We start from the raw sequence: 19,192 nt of genomic DNA, 5'->3' as shown, positions 1-19,192 counted from the left end.
CGTCATGTTTTCCCCATAGAAATGAATGGAGAGTCCCTACAAAGATATAATTACAAACCTGAGTGTGTATGTGTGTGTGTGTGTGTGTGTGTGTGTGTGTGTGTGTCTATTTTTGTAGTCTTGTCACTGAGATGTAATTATGTTGCTATCCAAAGAATTACAGATTAAATGGAATTTAGTCGTGATGTTTGCAGTGTCTGGGCCACAACAAATTTTCCTGAGAAGCACTGGCTGTTAGACTGATTTTTTAGCTCCTTTGAGTGATTATAAGGAGCTGACCATGAATGTTTACCAGTTTCAGTGCTGACTGCTCCACAGTAACAATATACTTCATGCAACCTGGATAACACAGAAGGCTGAATTCTGTTCCATTAATTTGATCTTTAATTTGTCCACTTCATCCATCTTCTAATTCACTTATCCTGCTCAGGGTCTTGGAAGAGCCTGTCCTGGGTTGCACGGAGCTCAAGGCTGGGGCTGGGGATGCTGGACCCTGCTCGTTATTTGGATTTCCCTCTGGTTTGCCCCAATAAAGGACTGTTGGACCCATCCCTAGAGTTCTGTCGTGACACCATATATACACACACACACTCATAAATCACTGGCAAATTAGAGACACCAGGTAGCCTAACTGCAAGACTTTGGGCTACAGGAGGAAACTCACACAATGCTGAGAAGGCATGCGAGCTCCACACGCACAAAGCAGAAGCCAGACTCAGAACTCAGAATTCATTTCACTGCAGATTGCACATCCCTTATGCAGAAGAGCTGTTCTTGCTCTCCACAAAGTTTTGGTCACCAGCATGTAAAAGCTGCCCATATTAAAACCTGAATGAGCTCTTAAATGGGAGCATTCATGTTAAAGTGCTCTGACATTTACATTTGTAGCATTTACGCGCTTGTCTGACGTTCTTCAGTGCTATACATCTTATTTCCCTGCTCTGTTGCAGTGTGGTGGCTCAGTGGGCAGCACTGTAATCTCATGCATGCAGGCCTGGGGGTTTAGATCCCACCTCCAGCTGTGTGTAGTTTCCATATCGCCCCCATGTTTGCGCTGGTCTCCTCCCTCAGTTCAGAAACAGGCAGGTAGGGCAGTATGAGCGATTAGATTAGATTAGATTAGATTAGATTAGATTAGACTTTATTAATCCCACAATGGGGAAATTCTTTGAGAAACAGCAGCAATAATGAAAAAAGACAGGATCCATAGGATCAGCAAAAAAATAACAATACAGATAATAAAAACAATAGAAAAACAATTTCTAAAACTGTAAAAATATATAAGTAAAAATGTAAGAAAAAAAGAAACATATACACAATGCTAGGTATATGGATAGCAGCTGCTGAAATATATATATATATATATATATATATATATATATATATATATATATATATATACATACATATATACACACACACACACACATATACATATATATACACACATATGTACATATACAGGGATTATATATACTGATTATGTGGTCACTGCAGTGATGTGTTGTAAAGTCTAATAGCTGTGGGGAGGAATGATCGACGGAAGCGCTCCTTCTTGCACTGAGGGTGTAACAGTCTTGTGCTGAAGGAGCTGCTCAGAGCCTCCACAGGGTGGTGCAGGGGGTGGGAGGGGTCATCCATAATGGATGACAGTTTTAATAGCATCCTTCTGTCCGCCACCTCCTCGATGGTGTCCAGTGTGCAGCCCAGGACAGAGCCAGCTTTCTTAACAAGCTTGTTAAGTTTTTTCCTGTCTCTGTCCGAGCTGCTCCCTGCCCAGCACACAACAGCGTAGAGAACTACTGAGGCCACTACCGTGTCATTAGCTTCCCTGTAGTCCGTGGCATTGCCATAGAGGGCGACTTGCTCTCTGCGTTTCCTGAGATTAGGTCTAACTCCAGACTTGTCATGGCCCAGTGGATCTGCTCTGGATGGTATTGTATCAATGTATTGTACCAATGAAAAACTGAATGGCAGCAAAGCACTGAGACACATCACTGTGGGCTCTGACCTGCTGATTCTGTGCAGTTTTCTTCCCCGGCTGGTAGTTTAATTAGATGATGACATGGTGTACAAGCATATGCTGATATTTCTGCAGTTTGCTGTCAGTCTCCAGTTGGCATGGATGCCAGCCAGTGGCAGACTGTTCCAGTTTCGCAGAATTTACATTACTGGAGTAAGAGTGCAGTATGGACTCTCCTACAGTGAATGCCTCTTTCAGTAGAGTTTTCACTTACAGTTTTTCATCATTTTGTAGCATTTTGAAGCGTTTTGTAGCAGTGATGTCCGGATATGATAACTATGATCGGAATTAAGGCCCATTCAAGTATTTTCTAGTTGATCAGTATCAACTACCAAAGCCTGATTGACCATCTTAAGGAAAAATATCGCAAAATCGTCAGGCTTACTCAAACGACGAATGCACCAGATGTATGTTTATGTATATTTAAATATTTATTAAAAGATCAGATCGGGACTTGGAATCAGCAGATTTAAATATTGAATGGATAGGATTGGGATGGCAAAAAATGGTGCTGCTTTTTCTGAGCGTGATCACAGGTGGGGGGGGGGGGGGTCTGGAGGGTGGCACTCATCTCAAGGCACAAGGTTAGGGTACACCCTGGATGGGGTGCCAATCAGTAATAGGGCACTAGTAACACTCACTTTATGGGCAATGCCAACTTGCCTAAGTACATGTGTTTGGACAGTAGCAGAGTAACCGAGGAGACCAGCACACTCAGGGAGAAGGTGCAAGTTCCACACACACACACACACACACGCACATGTAGGGTAAACATATCCTTATGGGGACCGCACATTCATTTCAATGGGAAAAATGCTAACGCTAACTATGACAACCTTAACCCCTACCCTGCCCTAACCATAACCATAAGTAACCTAACAAAATACAAGAATTTTTGCATTTTTAGTTTTTTCATAGCAGTCACCGATTTTTATAAAATAGAGTTTTCCCTTATGGGGACCAGGAAACCGGTCCCCATAAGGGAAAAAAAAACGGATATTTATCACGTTATGGGGACATTGTGTCCCCATAAGGATAGGTAAACCCGCTCGCACACACACACATACACACACACACAGAGCAGGGGCCCAACACTGACAGTCTACAGTGTTTTTATTGATTGTTTTTATTATTATTTAAATATTTTTATTACTCATGCCTCACATTGAGTCGATTGCATTTCAATTTCGTTCTTCAAGTGACAATGACAATAAAGAGTTATCTTATCTCGTCTTATCTTATCTCATCTCATCTTATCTTATCTCATCTTATCTTATCTTTCCTTACCTTATCTGTCTTGCTCTCTGCTGGCGTTAGTTGTCTCGCAGAGAGGACAGAGTTGGCCGACAGTGTTCCTGTGACCCAGCATGAGGAATGTCCTTTAATGGGCTTGTTTTCCAGCAGGGTTGTTAAACATGGACTTGGATGCCATGAATTCCCAAGGCCAGTCTGAAGGAGGCGAGGTCAGCGTGGCACTTTTATGGCTGCTCAGTACTGCAGGGAGGGCTTTTACAATCTGTGTGTGTGTGTGTGTGTGTGTGTGTGGTGGGTGGGTGTCTTCGGTCCCCACAAGGGAAGACTGGGCTAAGGTTGTCATTGTTTAGATTAGGGTTTGGATTATGACTCTGTGTGTGTGTGTGTGTGTGTGTGTGTGTGTGTGTTCAGATGCAGACTCATTGTTTGCCTGTTTAATATGCACTGTGAAGCTGCATCACCATCCCTATTCACAGCCAGGTCTTCGTAACCTTAACTAGTCTTCATAACCCCAAGGAGTCTTCCTGTCTAATCACAGGGCCGGATGAGGCAGGGACACAGCAGAATCTGGGAGAGGAATAACAGCTGACTCTCAGAAATCCGGACGTCCTCATCATTCAGGCGGGGCGGTCAAAGCAGTTCTACTGTACACTTCACTTAAGGATCCTGGGAGACTTTATGAGCAGATATCTTGAGTCATCACACTACCTGTCTGCCTTTGAGCTGAGTCACAATGGAAGACATCGACTGGTGCTCCCTCCAAAGCTGCCCCCCCCCCCCCCCCAGCCTGTGGGGATGAGTACACAAACTTTAATAAAACACACAGTGCTTAGGGACAGGACACCTAAATTAAACCATTTTTAAAATATTTGTCAGCCAGCTAAGGCCATTTGTATTTTTTTTACTGAATATTTCTCTCAGGCCGCAAAAACACGTATTTCAAATATATTTGAAATGTGTTTGTACTGTTATTCTTACTTTTTTCATCTTAATTGCTGTTTCACTCTGTCACTGAAAGCGGTGACAGTCTAGTGTCATTGGGAGGATCCTCGTTAAGACGCTGGCTGCTCTGCGATTGGTCTGCAGTCAGCGTTTAATTGCTGTGTCACACAGACCATCTGCCTTATTTTTAGTCCTGTGACTCATCCCCCCCCCCCCATCCAAACCCAGGGGTCTCAGTTGTAAAACTTTAACTACCAGCACAAGCGAGTGCATTGTAAATCATGCCTGGCTTTGGGAAGACAAGCTTTAGCTACAGCTTGCAGTTTGCACCACATAGGAATCTATTCTGCTTTTGTCTGAGATTCTCCGTGGTGCGCAGCGGCTTTTCAGTCACCAGCAGAGCCTCACACCTTCAGGGCTGTGCCTGCCTTTCATTCCTGCCCTCTGCTCTGGCTGTGTGCAGTTCGTGTATTCGGCCCATATTTGCTGATGTTTTCTCCTGCGGTCCAAAACTGTGCAATTTGATAGACTGGTGCCTCTACATTTCCCATAATGCTTGATTGAATGTGAACATCCTGTCCGGTGTAGCCTGTACTTCCTGGCTAAGGTCTAACACTCACCCTATTCTAGCTGAGTATGGGTATCTGGCTGAGTATGGGTATCTGAAGTAGTGGGATGACATGGCATCCAAGTCCGTGTTTAACCACTTAGTTGGAAAACAAGGTACAGTAATTAAAGGGTATTTTTCATACTGGGGTATTATTGGTCACCTGCAAGCTTCCTGAAGGACAGCTGCCAAAAACAACCAAAAATTGAGGAGCCAGGCAAAGTGCTCTTACATACCTGGGTGCTGTGGCTGTTCAGTACTGTTGCCTCACATAGGTCTGGGAGTATGATGGAGCATGGGGTTTGGGAGTATGACCAAGCGTGGGGTTTGAGAGTATGATGGAACGTGGGGTCTAGGAGTATGATGGAGCATGGGGTTTGGGAGTATGACAGAGTGTGGGGTTTCAGAGTATGATGGAGCGTGGGGTCTGGGAGTATGATGGAGTATGTTGTCAGGGAGTATGGTTGAGCGTGGGGTCTGGTAGTTTGATGGAGCGTGGGGTCAGGGAGTATGATGGAGTGTGGGGTCTGGGAGTATGATGGAGCATGTCATCAGGGAGTATGGTGGAGCGTGGGTTCTGGGAGTATGATGGAGCGTGGGGTCAGGGAGTATGGTGGAACGTGGAGTCTGGGAGTATGATGAAGCATATGGTCTGGGACTATGAGGGAGCATGCATGTCTTCCCCATGTTGCATGGGTTACCTTGACATACCAGTCCAAAGACATACAGTTAGACTAACTGGTATCTCTAAATCACCCACAGTGTGTGGTTATGTGTGCGCGTGTATGTGCCCTGCTATGGACCGGCATACTCTCTGGTGTGTACCCCAGCCGTGTCCTCTCTGTTGCCTGGAATAGACTCTAGGGCTGTGCCTTATAAACCCTGAATGGGATAAGTGGCTGGAAGTTGGATGGTTGAATGTTGAGACCCTTAAATATATAACTATAAACATGACATTGGTATGTTCCCAGACTGCCAAACAACAGCTGTATGCTTACAAACAGTGCACTGAATTACAGCAAGGTCGATATTCTCTAGCACCAACTTCTTTTTGCTGTGGTATAAGTCCACAGGTTCCAAGCAGAGAAGCCAGACCCTTTTGGTTTCAGCTGGGACAGACTCTCTGATGTAATACTCCCCAGTGACTGGGACACATCAAGGGTATGGCACCCGTATCCATGGAAACTGTATACCTAGTAACAGCACATTTGCAAAAAAAAAAAATCACTGGTGCCCTCCTAAAATTTTATCGCTGCTGTTCCATTTAACGCATGTTCACAAACCATCAGCTTAATATCAAAGTCATGTAGTCATAAATTGTAAGCAGCATTTTACACTCATATGCAACTTAATTCGACACATCTAGCTTGTATCCAGTAGAAGCCACTTTTGCTTCCAGATTGCTTCAGCAGTATGTAAGTTCCATTCAGAGAAGCCGTTCGGTTCTGTTGCCCTGAGCTGTTATTTTGGCTCCTACTACCTTCCCGTTGGAAGTGGGTCTGGCTCATTCTCCACTGATGTCTTTCATTAAGAAGGAGTTTTTGCTCCCAGAAATAGAGCAGACTAGACGTTTTTTATTTATTGCACCATTTCCTGTAAACACTAGCCCCTGCAGTCTGTGAAAATCCCGAGAAGATATCAGTATCTGAGATGCTGGAGCCAACACATCGGGCAGCAACAATCACACCGTGTCCAGAATCATTTAGATCACACATCTTAGCCGTTGTAATGCTGTGCCAAACAGTAAGTGAACCTCGTGACCCTGTCTGCTTGCTGTATGTATTCAGTTGTAGCCACAGGCTTTGCTATTTGCAGCATCAGGCTGTTTTCATCATCAAGCATTTGTACCTAATACATTGGCCATGGAGTATATATTAACAGGTGTTATTTGGTACAAGGGTTTCTGATGTCTTCTTACATCTTTGTAGTATTCTTAACCCTTTCATGCATAAATAATCAATGTGTTATGGAACTGTCTAAGTTTGTGGACACCGTGTATCAAAGAAGAAGAGATAATCAGTGATGAAATATACTTACCATGTGTTTTAAGTATGTTTAGTTAATGCATTATTATATTTTGCTTTGGCATTATTATTGTCATTATTGGTGACAGCAATACTTGGTCAGTGTTTTTATATGCCATATGGGATTCTACTCGAGTTGTTATCAACATCTTATATCTAACAAACGTAGCTTCAAATCTACTGCCCAGGACTGTGTACACCATGCACGAGTTAAAATGGCCTTCTCCAATGAGGACACAGCACAAGGGTCACCGTGTAACGCAATTCACCACGTTTCTCAACCTGCATTGAAACAGACAGCATGATGAGCAGCCCATGGGTCATTGGAGATCGCCCCTCCGCATAGGCAAGGATGATTGGCTTGTCCTGAATCCATCCGCGAATCAGCAGAACCGGCATTCACTTTAATGCCGAATCAGCATCTTCGTAAGGACACACAATGGGAGGGGAGCAAAGATCTCATGCTTGTGTTTTTTATGTCTTCATTGATGCATCTTAAAGTAAAATAGTGTGAGCACATTAGGGAGAGGGCACAGCCCCCCCAGAGCTGTTAATAAGTCCCAGGGGACATTAAGACCTATTCATCGCACCGCAAAAGCACGCATCTGCCCACTGCCTAAGTCCCTGTCAGTTTGTTTGGTGTTAAAAATTGGCCATGTGTATTTATCCTTAAAAAGGTTCATCATATTGTCAGAAGGTGGGTCTTGTCATGCCTTCAACTGTCTGGCACTTCTGCTGCTTTTCACATAAATTTCATAACTCAGCTGGTAATATGTTACAATAAGTCCACCAATGGCGAGTGACTCAGCTGTGAAGTCTGCTATTTAATTGGATGAAATTTCCTTCCATCTCCTCTAGGACACAGAATATCAGTATCAGCATTTATTTTGGCTTAAAACGATAGAATTTTTTTTAAAAATCACTTCCTTTGATGTCAAGAAAGATAAAATTTTTTATGATGTTCACCAAGCACCCCCCAGTACTGAGCATATATTTATGCAGCAGAAGTCATTGTCAAGGCTGCCCTGTGTAACAGTTACAGAAATAATATGTCCTGGGTCAATCTGCTGCCTTTTAAAATAAGAATCCAAAAATAGTGTAGACGGGGGTGTTTATTTTTATATATGTGTGATATGTGCCACGCTCTGCTTGCCCAATCACCTCGTGTGCCACGCTCCCCTCATTCACCAGCTATTTCCTGTTGCCGTCATTAATCCAATGTATTTAGTCCGCGTTTCAGTTTGTTTCCCCAGTCCGGTCATTGTATTGTCCGTCTGCGTTTTGCCTGCCCTGTTTATAATTAAACCCCGCATTTCCCGTCTCTGCTCGTGCTTCCCTGGTGTTATGCATGACATACAGTATGTAGGTTATATAATTTGATGCAGTTGTTTCTGAGGGTGATATATGTTTAAATATACAGATGATAATGATATATAGACATACATTTCTGAAATCGCTGCATTTCAGTTGCCATGGAAACCATTTTTGTAAGACTTTTTGCCCCTTAATCCATTTTGGTGAGATTATACAAGCTGCCACAACAATTTTTGTTATAGTATGTTCTAATTTTAATGTGCACCAAAAACACGCATATATGCACACACAACAACATGCACGCGACTGTGCGCTCATGAACACTACATACACACAAGGCATTTTGGCAGTGTAATTATAATGGAGTTTATGGCTCATGCCAGGAAAAATGTTAGACCATGAAGGATATGCTGCAGTTATTGGAAATCAGTGTGTAGTATTTCAAACACTGAAGTGTCTTAGGCTATTTTATCATGATACAGACTGAAAGAGATTTGCCAATGACATAAAGTACTGTAGTACTGTGAGCATAACATTGCGAGAAACTATTCTGACATTCTAGAATGTTATTGGGGAACACTACCCAATCAGTGGATGTAGGATGTGCTCATATTGGTTATACTTTGACTCTTAAACGCTCTGTTAAATTTACTACTAGGGTTGGATATAAGTTCACCTGCTGCTCCAGGTGTGAAATCCAGCAGACAGAGGGATCCTCAGTGGAAAAGGCTTTCCCATTGCTTTAGTATACAATTTCGAAAGAGAGCATTGTAGATTATACAGAGAATATATTGATAAATACACTTCTATAGTGTAGTGTAGTATATTATAGTATAGTGTATTACAGTATAGTATAGAGTATATACAGAGTATTAAAGTATTGCACATGACACAGTGTAATATATTGTTGTAGCACTTCAGTCTAGTCTAGGCAGCATGAGGGAGTATAGTAGTATTGCGTGATTGTGGAGCGCACTAGCAGAATGAGAGGGACTCAGTTTGTCTGTGTGCTGGGTTTGACGTTAACAGCCTCATTCTTCTCGACTTTCTTTGTGGAATCGACAGTCTCCTTGGCCGTCTCTTCAGTGTCCACAGCCTGGGCGACGCCCTTCGAGCGACTGGCCCGTTGTCTCTCCTTGATGGCGCTGCTGTGCACGTGGGTCTGGTAGGTGTAGGTCATGCCGGCCCCCATGCTGGGCAAAGCTGGGCTGGTGCTGAAGCGAGTTTCCTCCCCTTCCAACAGTTTCCTTGCAGGGGAAGAGAAAGGCTGATGGAAGGTCTCCCTCCACAATGCAGCAACACGACCGACTCTGGCATAAAGTTGCCATGTTTACTCTACCTTAGAAGAATTTCCCCATGAGGATCAATGAAAGGTACCTATTATTATTATTAAGTATCCATCTTTACAGGGCTGGACCGGGATAAGAATTCAGCCCTGGACTTTGGGGTCCTCAACAGCTCCATGGTAAAATCTCAGGAAGTCAGGAAGGGGATCCAAATGGCAGATGGCCAGTCCAATCCTGCACCTATATGATCCTCTTTTAATCAGTAAAACAATCACTAAGCTAAGGATAATGGGCATAGGTTTGATATGGACCCCCCCCCCCCCAAACACTCACTATACTCCCACAGTATTAGTAATGCTGTACCCCTGTCATTCATACTCAAATCTACACCCTGCATGTGACATTAGTGAGGGGGCAGCCTCCCTGCAGCCATGTCACAATCACGGACTGGTTAGCTTCCACGTGAGTGTGCACCTCACTCACCCCTCTGCACCCTTGTAAACCCATGTATGTAATCTGTTATAATTCATCAATTATGAAGTCCAGAAAACAGAATCAAAATATTAAATAGGAATAGGAATAGCTAAAAATTCACCAGATTCTAGGATACTTTCACTTTCATTTTTAAATCAAACAAAATATGAGCAGTTAATGTATGTTTTAGAGTTTTTTGCCGTTTAGAAAACCATGCCTTCACTTTCCTACAGGGTCCCAGGGACAGATTACCGGTATGCTGCGATCTCAATGTCCAGGGCCATCTTGACGTTCAGCAGGTCCTGGTATTCTCTCAGGTGGTGTGCCATCTCACTCTTCGTGTTCCTCAGTTCATTATCCAGCTGTCCAATTGTATCCTGTTACGCAAAGTTAAATCAAATTATTTTGGCTAACTGAGCTTTGACTTGTAATAGGAGGAAACAGATCCCACTAATTAGCGCTTAAATAACAGGTTTAGAGTTGCCTATAGGGTATTTACATTCACGCATATGCTTCGTAGCATTTTTGTTTTGCTTAACCTGACATAACAAGATCTGTCCTTATTTGTATTAAGCTATAAAACACGTATAAGAAATGACAAAATAATATACTTGGGTGTTCTAGAGCAACAATTAGCAGGTCGATTTAAGATATAATTTTCATTTTTTTTAAATATAATGTAGGCTAAATGATATTAAAGTACCAAAGGCGGATGCGCATTTACACGTGCATCTTGTAGCATTTTAATAACCACGTAATTTCGGTTCTTTTGTATGAACAGTGTGAACTTTCATTTTTTCCTCGGGTATTATAATTGATTACGGCTTAAAGTGCATCAGACCTAATCAGATCTACGACTATAAATAGAAATGACGAAGAGAATTGTTAATAACCCTACGTACAGATACAGGTGTCTGTTGTATGCTGTCTTGTGACCTTGTTAAGTTATCTGAAATGCCATTTTAGGGGCGTTACATATGGATGGCTTTGAGCGATCAACCTTCGCTTTCTGTAATTAAACTCCAAAATTCAGCACCAGGGACAAGTCCAGCAATATTATTTCGTCCTACTCCCCTCTTTATAATAACTGAATTGAATTAGTCGGCGAAATCCGGCGCTGGACCAAGCAGACTACGCCCAATATATTTTTGCTTCTCTGAGTTACCCAGGGCGACCCTCAATGTATAACACCGGAAATTATTCCAATTTGGTCAAAAAAGCCTTTGTAAGCGCTTCTAAATTAATACATGTTTAGTGCGAATTACAGCAAATAAGAAAGCTACTCTTCAAGGTACATAAGTTACATGTTAATATGTAGTTTAAATATAGTTTATCGTAGTTACATTATATCAAATTATGCAAAATAAACCAATCGCTATTATTTATTGTTAATATTAAATCTGTGCTTAATGCTTTTGTAATAATATTGTAACATCGGTTGTTATCAGTAATATGCGTGTTTCCTGTTTTAGTTAGGCTACATTTTGATGTTGGGTATTAAAATACTGCTTCTTGCCTGTAAAGTGTCGATTTCCATGTTGTGCCTGTCCTCCATCTCCCGAAGCTGGCGCTCCAGCGACTCATTGGTCCCCCTAAGGCTCTCCATCTCGATGGTCTTGGACTGGAGCTGCCTCCTGAACTCGCCGATCTCCTCCCTGCTCGCGCGCATCGCCTCGTTACTTTTGGCTGCCTGCTCGTTCAGGTTCTCAAACTTGGACCGGTACCACTCCTCCGAAGCCTGCAGGTTCTTGTTAGCCAGGGATTCATACTGGCCGCGGATCTCCTTCAGGGCTGAGGTGAGATCCGGCTTTGATACCTCCATCTCCACGGAGACCTGAGCGGCCTGGAGCATGCTCATCAGGTCAGCGACCTCTTCATCATGCACCTTCCTCATGAAGGCTATCTCATCCAGCAGAGATTCCAGTTTCTTCTCGAGATCCAGTCGCACCAAGGTGGCACTGTCAACGTCCTTCATGTAGGCTTTCACGGTCTGCTCGGCTTCTTCCCGAGCTCTCATCTCTTCTTCATATTTCGCTTTAAGTTTCTGAAGTTCATCTTCAATGTTGTCTCGTTCGATGAAGATCTGCGCCCTTTCCCCATTCACCTCCTCCAGCTGAGATCGGAGCTCCCGGATCTCCTGTTGATATATCTCTGCCAGGCGGGATGGTTCCGTCTGCCTCTGCCTCAGGGCCACCAGCTCCGTCTCCAGAACCTTATTTTGCTGCTCCAAATTATGGACCTTCTCGATGAACATTGCAAAGCGATCGTTGAGCCCCTGAAGCTGCTCCTTCTCATTAGTCCGAATGATCTTGAACTCATTGGTGATAACTGATGTCTGGTTCAGATCAAGGATGTCGCTTGATACGGGTGAGTAAGAAGGCCACCCCGATCGCTTGTGAAAACCTGCGGAGGAGCGAGACAGAGACTGTGATCTAAAACCGCTGGAAGATACGATACCCCGTGGTGAGATCCCGCTGTTCAGGCGAGACTGAGACGGGGAGAAGCGAGGGGAGTCCCCGAAAATCTTCCGGTAGGAAGAAGAGATGTAATAGTCTGGTACGGTACTCATTTTAGCTTCTAAGCAAACTAGGTGGGACAACCGGTGCGTGCGGTTTATATAGCCGGGCTGCCCCACCAAAAAAGCTATATGTGGGATTTTCGGACATTGAAAATGTATGGTTAGACCGTTCTCCTTCTCTGAAACATGTTGCATATATTGTTATATAGCTGTATCATTGCAGTTATTTCTGTTAGCTTTTCAAACGAGTGCGAACATTTAAAATAGTTTTTTTTCCCCGACAGTCTGCAGTGGAACTGTCCATTTTGGCGCAGTGCTGATACTGGCAGCAAATCAGGTAATTTCATAGGCAAGTTTCTCCCAGTCCCTGTGAAATGCAACGGAAAACTTCAGATAAAATACAGTTCACCACACATTTTTAAGAAACTGAAAGGTTCAGTAGTATACATTGTGGAAATTCGATCTTTGCATTGGAGAGGTTTAGTTTACACAATTTAATAAACTTAGTTTAATATGGTGAACTGATGATGATTTTGATGATGAGGTTTTTCAATAGTTTTTATTCTGTATAGGCCTACCAGATAACTAAACATACGTAAATAAGCTACGCGATACATGATGGGCAGACAAATCCTATTTTAGCTTCACTACTTGTCTTCTATGCTTACGTCTTGTCTCATTCGTAAGAAATTTAATGGATGGAGTATAATTGATAATAGAATATGAAGTTATTATTTTCGCGCTCTGATCACACAGATTACATTTTTATAATTTGGGTGTGTCCGATGCTGCAGTTTTATTCTGTATAAATAACTATTACAGGTTGTTTGAAAGCATCTCATAATAACAACAACAAAAACAAACAAACAAAAAACACTAGGAAAGTTTGGGATAATTAAACATCCGTTTAGTTGAAAATGACAAAAGTTAGTGTGGTACCGTTACTTAAAAGTAATACCTCCCCCTTTTCTGCATAAACGTAAAAAGTTACTGTGAAGTCAAAACTGATACTGCACTGCCCTCTGGTGTTGCTGAAGGGCATATTTACTGCGGTAAATTGTTGACCTACTTACAAACAGGGAAAATCCCAAATTTAGCCAATGTTACACTGGTTACGGGAAACTCACGACTTAAAAAAAAAACTTAAGTTTTAAAGGGTCGCACATTTTCTTACACACCTGCCAATGGTTCATAATTCCGATGTGTAACATAGTAGTTTCGTCCTATTATCTGTTGTTGCGATTTCTGATGCGGTCAGCTATGTGTCCGGCAGCAGATGACATCTGCAGCAGCTGAACCTGATACTAAAACAGACGGTGGGTGTTTCTAGGGTCCCCACAAGCGAGTGTGGGCTTTCCTGACGTGACTTCTGAAAATCTATAGGCCTACAGCGGTGTCTTGGCTCTCTTTACATCCAGACTTAAATGCACATGCTATTCCAGTTACACAGATTCAAGACGAACAAGTGGAAGCGTCGCGAAGAAAAGTTCTGCCAGTATAAACATTACTTGTAGAGCCTATTTAAGATATATAACTTGTGCGTACATTTTCCGTTATGCAAAGCGTTAGACGTTCCACTTTGAAAAACAAAGTGACGATGCAGTAATAAAAAACGCCCACTGTTTGCACATTGCCTTACTTTCACAATGCATCCATTGTTGTCTCACTTGTTTACAGGAACTCTCACTGCGGAACTAATTAATTCTCAGTCATATAAAACGATGTTACCTGGGTGTGGGATCACCCTAGAATACTAGATGCATATTCCGATATTTTGTCAATTTACAATAAGTTTTTGCGCACCCCCTGTTATACTGCTCTATGGGGCCCCTGGGGGCCGCGGACATCAGGTTTAAAAGCCCTGATGAAGACCATTACCCTGGCATATTCCGTGTCCAAGCGCAGTGTGGCAGTAATGAACAAGGCATGAACAACACGTGCAGCTGTTCTGAGTGTCAACGGATTACAACGTATTTTTTTTCTGTACCCCGAAAGAGCTAAAAAACGCATGCAAGTTTACGTTAAACGGAGCTCTCCACATAGCGGTTATTAACAGTTTATTGTAGATGTGTTGATCTAAACTCAGTCCAGTTTTTCCTGTTTAAAAATCACATGTATTTTAGTGTATTGCTGTTGATTTTATAGTAACTTTAAAAAAAAAAAAAAAAAACACAAACCTTTTTTAGAACAATCCTATCTGGGATCTGAACCAGCATCCCTGTTCTTTTTATATCAACAACCCCTATGAAACTTGTTATATCGCCACAGGCAGTGATACAGTAGCCTGGACTTGTAATCACAGCTGAAATGATCATTGAACGGTAACTCTTGTTAAATCGTAAGAAATATCAGTTTCAGATGAAGATAAACTTTATTGGCCCTACGGGGGAACACTGAATCCGCCTACCTACTTTATATAGAAATAACTGTGCTTTCGATTCTTCTCGGCTGATTGAGAATGTATTTTCAATGCCAGATTTTCAGATCTTGACTTGCCTGCATTTTTCTTGCCGTAGATACTTCTAATGCCTTGGTCTGCGCACCGCATGTGATTTCATCATTCACCCAGAGCCCCGCTGGCGCGCATGCGCTGAAATGCGGCCAGCGACAGTGCGGTCATTCGCTGACAAGCAGAGAGGTAAGTGCCTTTGGGCTGCCCGACCCCTACTCGATTGGAGTTTTACAGCCGTAAAAAGGCTGCTAGGGAGACGCTGGACAGTTTAACGGAATGTGATTTGCGTGGCGCTTGTCGATTTGATCGCTTGCTTCTGATCTCTTCGAGGAAAACGGGAGTAAAATAAGTTGTAACCAGCCACAAAACTGACGTCTCTGCGTGTGACCAGGAAAAGTAACAAGCAGTGTTCGTTTTTCACTGAGTGATATTAGATGTCTTAAGGATAAAATGAAAATAATCAACCGTCCTGCACCGAAAATGAGTTCGTATTGATTGCAATGACCAGATCTTATGCACTTCAACCTCTACTGTCTTTTAACTTTGCAGGCATTGTCAGACCAACCAGATCTACGGATGATATATATTCATTTTAGCAGCCGATGAAGTGATTAGTTACTAGTCAGCGTGGTCTTTTGATCTGTGAAGTTTCACTGATGGCTATGCTATATAATATGAAGGTCTCGGCGCTGCGTTCGTACCCGAAGTCGTGGGTGGATAACATCGACCCTTTTGTGCTGCGGCGCCTTGTACACAAGTGATTTATAGCCAGGATCGCGAAAGCGGCCGTCTTGTGAAAGTGTGGGTTGAGTAACGGTTTGGCTGGTTGCCGCAGCTCACACTGAAAGTCGAGGCTCCATGCTCTCTACCGGAAGAAAGCACATGCACTGTCATGCAGCGGCGTGCAGCATCCAACCATCTATCCATCCATCCTCCAACCGCTTATCATGGTGCAATACCATGCCGGGAAACTGAGGTTCTGGCTAAAGCCCGTGATATCCCCATTGCTTGTATATTACTACGGTTAGACGGGTAACTACAGGCTGTCCTTATCAAGAAAGTGCAACGCCTGAAGTCCTGCATAATGCCAGCGGATTTGTGTGCTTATAGCGATACTTTAACGGTGGGTTTACTTTACAGGGAGTCAATTAGGTAAATGCATCGGGCGCTAGGCTTTTAAAATCGCATTCTGGCAATAATATGGAGTCAAATGAGAGACAGCTAGTAGTTTTAAAGTCTGCCGCGATACTGCCAATGAATGATGATCCAATGATATTTCTGAAAGTCACTTATGCAGCTCGGTGGCATTTTTTTTGTTACCTAATTTGTTAAATTATATGAAGTTCCCCTTCCTTATATAGGCCTATCAGGTTTATGTGTCGAAGTGTTATAGGAATTCTGTTATCTGCATTCATTTTTTGGAAGTTAAAACGAGAAGTATTTGTGTCTGAATCTTTATGTGATTTGGAGCCACCTGTCTTAAGTGTTTTAACCTCTTTTGGTCACTGCACCCTTTGACCAGTAACTTTTCTGTTGTTACCAGTTCCTGACCCTCAGTAATTACACGCTCCAGTGGTCTGAGGCCACCCGAATGTGTATAAATATAGGCGATGATGTCACTCCTTCCAGGCTTTCCATGGTCCAGCCTCCCCTGTTGCTGTGGGCTACCCTTCTGGAAAGAGCTTCTCTCACTTGCTGTTTTCAAAGTTCGGTTTTGGTTGCTGTGAAATTCCTAAGTGTGAAATAGGACGCAAAACCGTCACCACTGTGTTTCTGTTGACCAGAGTAGGGCGGTTGTCTGGGTATTGCTCAAATGATCTGTTTTCCACGTAGATACAAGGGAACAACTTTTAAACTCCTCTTCTAGGTTGGCCTTTGCTATTTTATGTACGTCTATTCCTCTTGTGGGGATAAAAGCGGGTCGTTACACCTCAAGGTTAGTCTACATGTGTTGAGTGCAGGGGATGGCTGTTAAATTTGGTTTTATGGAATTTTGGTTTGGTTATGGCTGAACCAAAAGGTGAGGTGAAGGTGGCATCAAAGGGCCTAATTGGCCAAACGTCATCTACAGCAACGATTATTTTGTTGAGATTAGTGCTGACTTTGCACTGTGCATCAGCTGGCGCCTTGAACCAGGATAAAGATGTGTACTTTTGCAGAAGCAGTCACTCAGTCAGGAGATGGCTGGTATGTTTCACTTTGGGCCACACAGAAAGCACTAGGTCACTTACGCAAACCAAGTCTTTGGTTCTAGAAGGGAATCACTTGTAACTATACTGAAAGAAGCCCCATAATGGCACTGCTTGTCATTTATTGATTTAGAAGATGTTTTGGATCAGAGATTAAGGTTAGGAGCCTCACTCAAGGGCCCAACTGTGATATGCTTGTTATGATGACCATGGGATTTGAACTGATGACCTTCAGGACACAGATGCGGAGCCCTAACTCACCAAGCCATGTCTCAGTAGCAAGCTGCTTCAGTGAAGCATCTGAAAGGGCGACAGTACGCTGTTTATTCCCCTCGCAACAGTGCAAGCTGACCATATTGTGCATATTGATGAAGTCTGTCGTTATCTGCGTGTTGTGCAGCACTGCAGGGCAGTTGCGGCTGGTGCAGGAAGCATCCTCCAGTCCTCTGTCTTACAGAAAATGAACAGCTGTGTTTGAATAGTCACAAAGTGTCACTGGAGAGGCAGCCCGGCCACTGCAGGCGTCTGATGACATATTACCGGCATCTGTCATCGCAATCAGTAATCTACTCAACAGAAAGAATGCCATTACTTTTTGAAATAAAGCCGCAATATTGCTGGAGAAGGATTTCCAAAGGTCTCGCTTGCAATTTATTTTCTCTTTGGTTAATGTTTGTGGAACTTAATTAAGGTTTGTTGAGTGGATGTATGATAAGCTGCTGATGTTACAGTATTTTATCTTAGAGCTTATACTTAAGGGTTTTGTGAGTTCATTGACAGTATAAATGTTTTTGGCATAAATGGGGTTAATTGTACACCAAGGACAGGCAGAACATTCCCAGTGGACGTCCTCGGATTAATAGCCCGCTGTCAGCAGTGCACTGTAACAGCTGACATATGTTTATGGATTAATGGAATATTGATATATGGAACAATTAAGTTTTGAAGCTGAAATTATGTAAACTGGAAAGTAATACAAGGGACGGTGACAGGTTAATAAGGTTACACAGATATGAAAAGCCTGTGCTGGAATTGTTCAGTTATATCAGTTGTAACAGAAGGCGAATATAAAGGAGATTTAAGACTATGAGAGATAAACTGGTGTTCTTTGGGGGGCTGGGTATGGGGCCGAAGACAGCCATGGGGAAGAATGAAACGACATGAAAGCTGGGATTTAAAAAGTAAAGGATCATTGAGCAACGCATCAAGAAATAAAGAAACCTTTTAAAAATTGGTCTTATTCAGTCTGCATTTACATTCATTTTTATTTAGCATTTTTATTTTATTCATTTTTATTTAGCATTTTTATTTTATTCATTTTTATTTAGCATTTTTATTTTATTCATTTTTATTTAGCATTTTTATTTTATTCATTTTTATTTAGCAGTCACTTTTGTCCAAAATGACAAATCAATAAGGCGTAAGTGTGCCTGAGGTGACTCTCTGTTCCCGTCTCCAAAAGCTGATACTTACTAATTACAGAAATCCCATGATTTTTTTTTTTACTAAGCATGTAATTATAATATTCTGAGAGTTCCTGTTTAACTGGTGGTTGTCCAATTTTCTCGTGGTCTATTAAACTGGTTTCAAACTGGAAGAGAAATTAAGGCTCACAGAGAGACTATAGTACTGAACCCTGGATGTAATGTAATTATATTCCAACATTTTTAAGACTCAGTCGATTCAAATTTTTAAAAGGAGGAAGCCTGCTGGTTATAGTGAGTTTTATTCAGGCAGGATTTTCGCAGGTAGACCCGGACTTGGCTTGGAATGGGCAGATTTCCCAGAGAAAGACAGAAATAACCGGTTATAACACGTCAACTGGAATATGTAATTGAACCTGACTAAAGACAAATGAATGTTATCTCCCTCTCTTAACTCTGCGTACCAACTGATCCAGAATGCAAGTAGATTAAAAAAAATCATTTTCATCGTTAAAAAATCATTTTCCCTCTTTCATTTTAATTGTGATATTGTTATTAATATTAGCATTTTAAATTCTTGCCATTCCTCATTTGTTAGCCTGCCTCAGGACTGCAGAAGAAATTGGACTCTGCTGATAAAACACTTTGCATCATTGTGCTTTGTCAACTAAATTAAATAAATGAA

The 19,192-nt window shown here is 42.3% G+C and overlaps 2 protein-coding genes across 5 annotated transcripts in view; one reads left to right on the top strand and one right to left on the bottom strand.

Moving 5' to 3' along the window:
• Positions 1–8,394: 8,394 nt before the first annotated feature.
• LOC111858479 (alpha-internexin-like) lies at positions 8,395–15,005 on the bottom strand. 2 transcript variants are annotated; one of them, XM_023840305.2, is made up of 4 exons: positions 14,939–15,005; positions 11,441–12,327; positions 10,177–10,301; positions 8,395–9,411 (listed from the first exon to the last, which is right to left on the bottom strand). In XM_023840305.2, exons 1-4 carry the CDS (start codon positions 14,988–14,990, stop codon positions 9,159–9,161), a joined length of 1,317 nt encoding a protein of 438 aa, XP_023696073.1. In that variant the 5' UTR covers positions 14,991–15,005; the 3' UTR covers positions 8,395–9,158. The 2 variants fall into 2 exon arrangements, with proteins under 2 accessions (XP_023696073.1, XP_023696064.1); XM_023840296.2 differs by lacking the exon at positions 14,939–15,005 and having other exon boundaries at positions 11,441–12,531.
• LOC111858463 (cytosolic purine 5'-nucleotidase-like) overlaps positions 14,962–19,192 on the top strand; it is a 17,156-nt gene continuing 12,925 nt past the window's right edge. The window contains exon 1 of one of the 3 annotated variants that reach the window (XM_023840266.2): positions 14,962–15,080. The gene's annotated coding sequence lies outside the window, so the exon portion shown is untranslated. Of the gene's footprint in view, positions 15,081–15,102; positions 16,018–19,192 lie in introns of those variants that run through there. The other 2 variants (XM_023840283.2, XM_023840275.2) reach the window with 2 other exon arrangements.

This window comes from Paramormyrops kingsleyae, chromosome 3 (assembly GCF_048594095.1).
Source record: "Paramormyrops kingsleyae isolate MSU_618 chromosome 3, PKINGS_0.4, whole genome shotgun sequence".
NCBI lineage: Eukaryota > Metazoa > Chordata > Actinopteri > Osteoglossiformes > Mormyridae > Paramormyrops > Paramormyrops kingsleyae.
The sequence above is the reverse complement of the archived record's forward strand: the minus strand, read 5'-3'. Positions and strand labels throughout refer to the sequence as shown.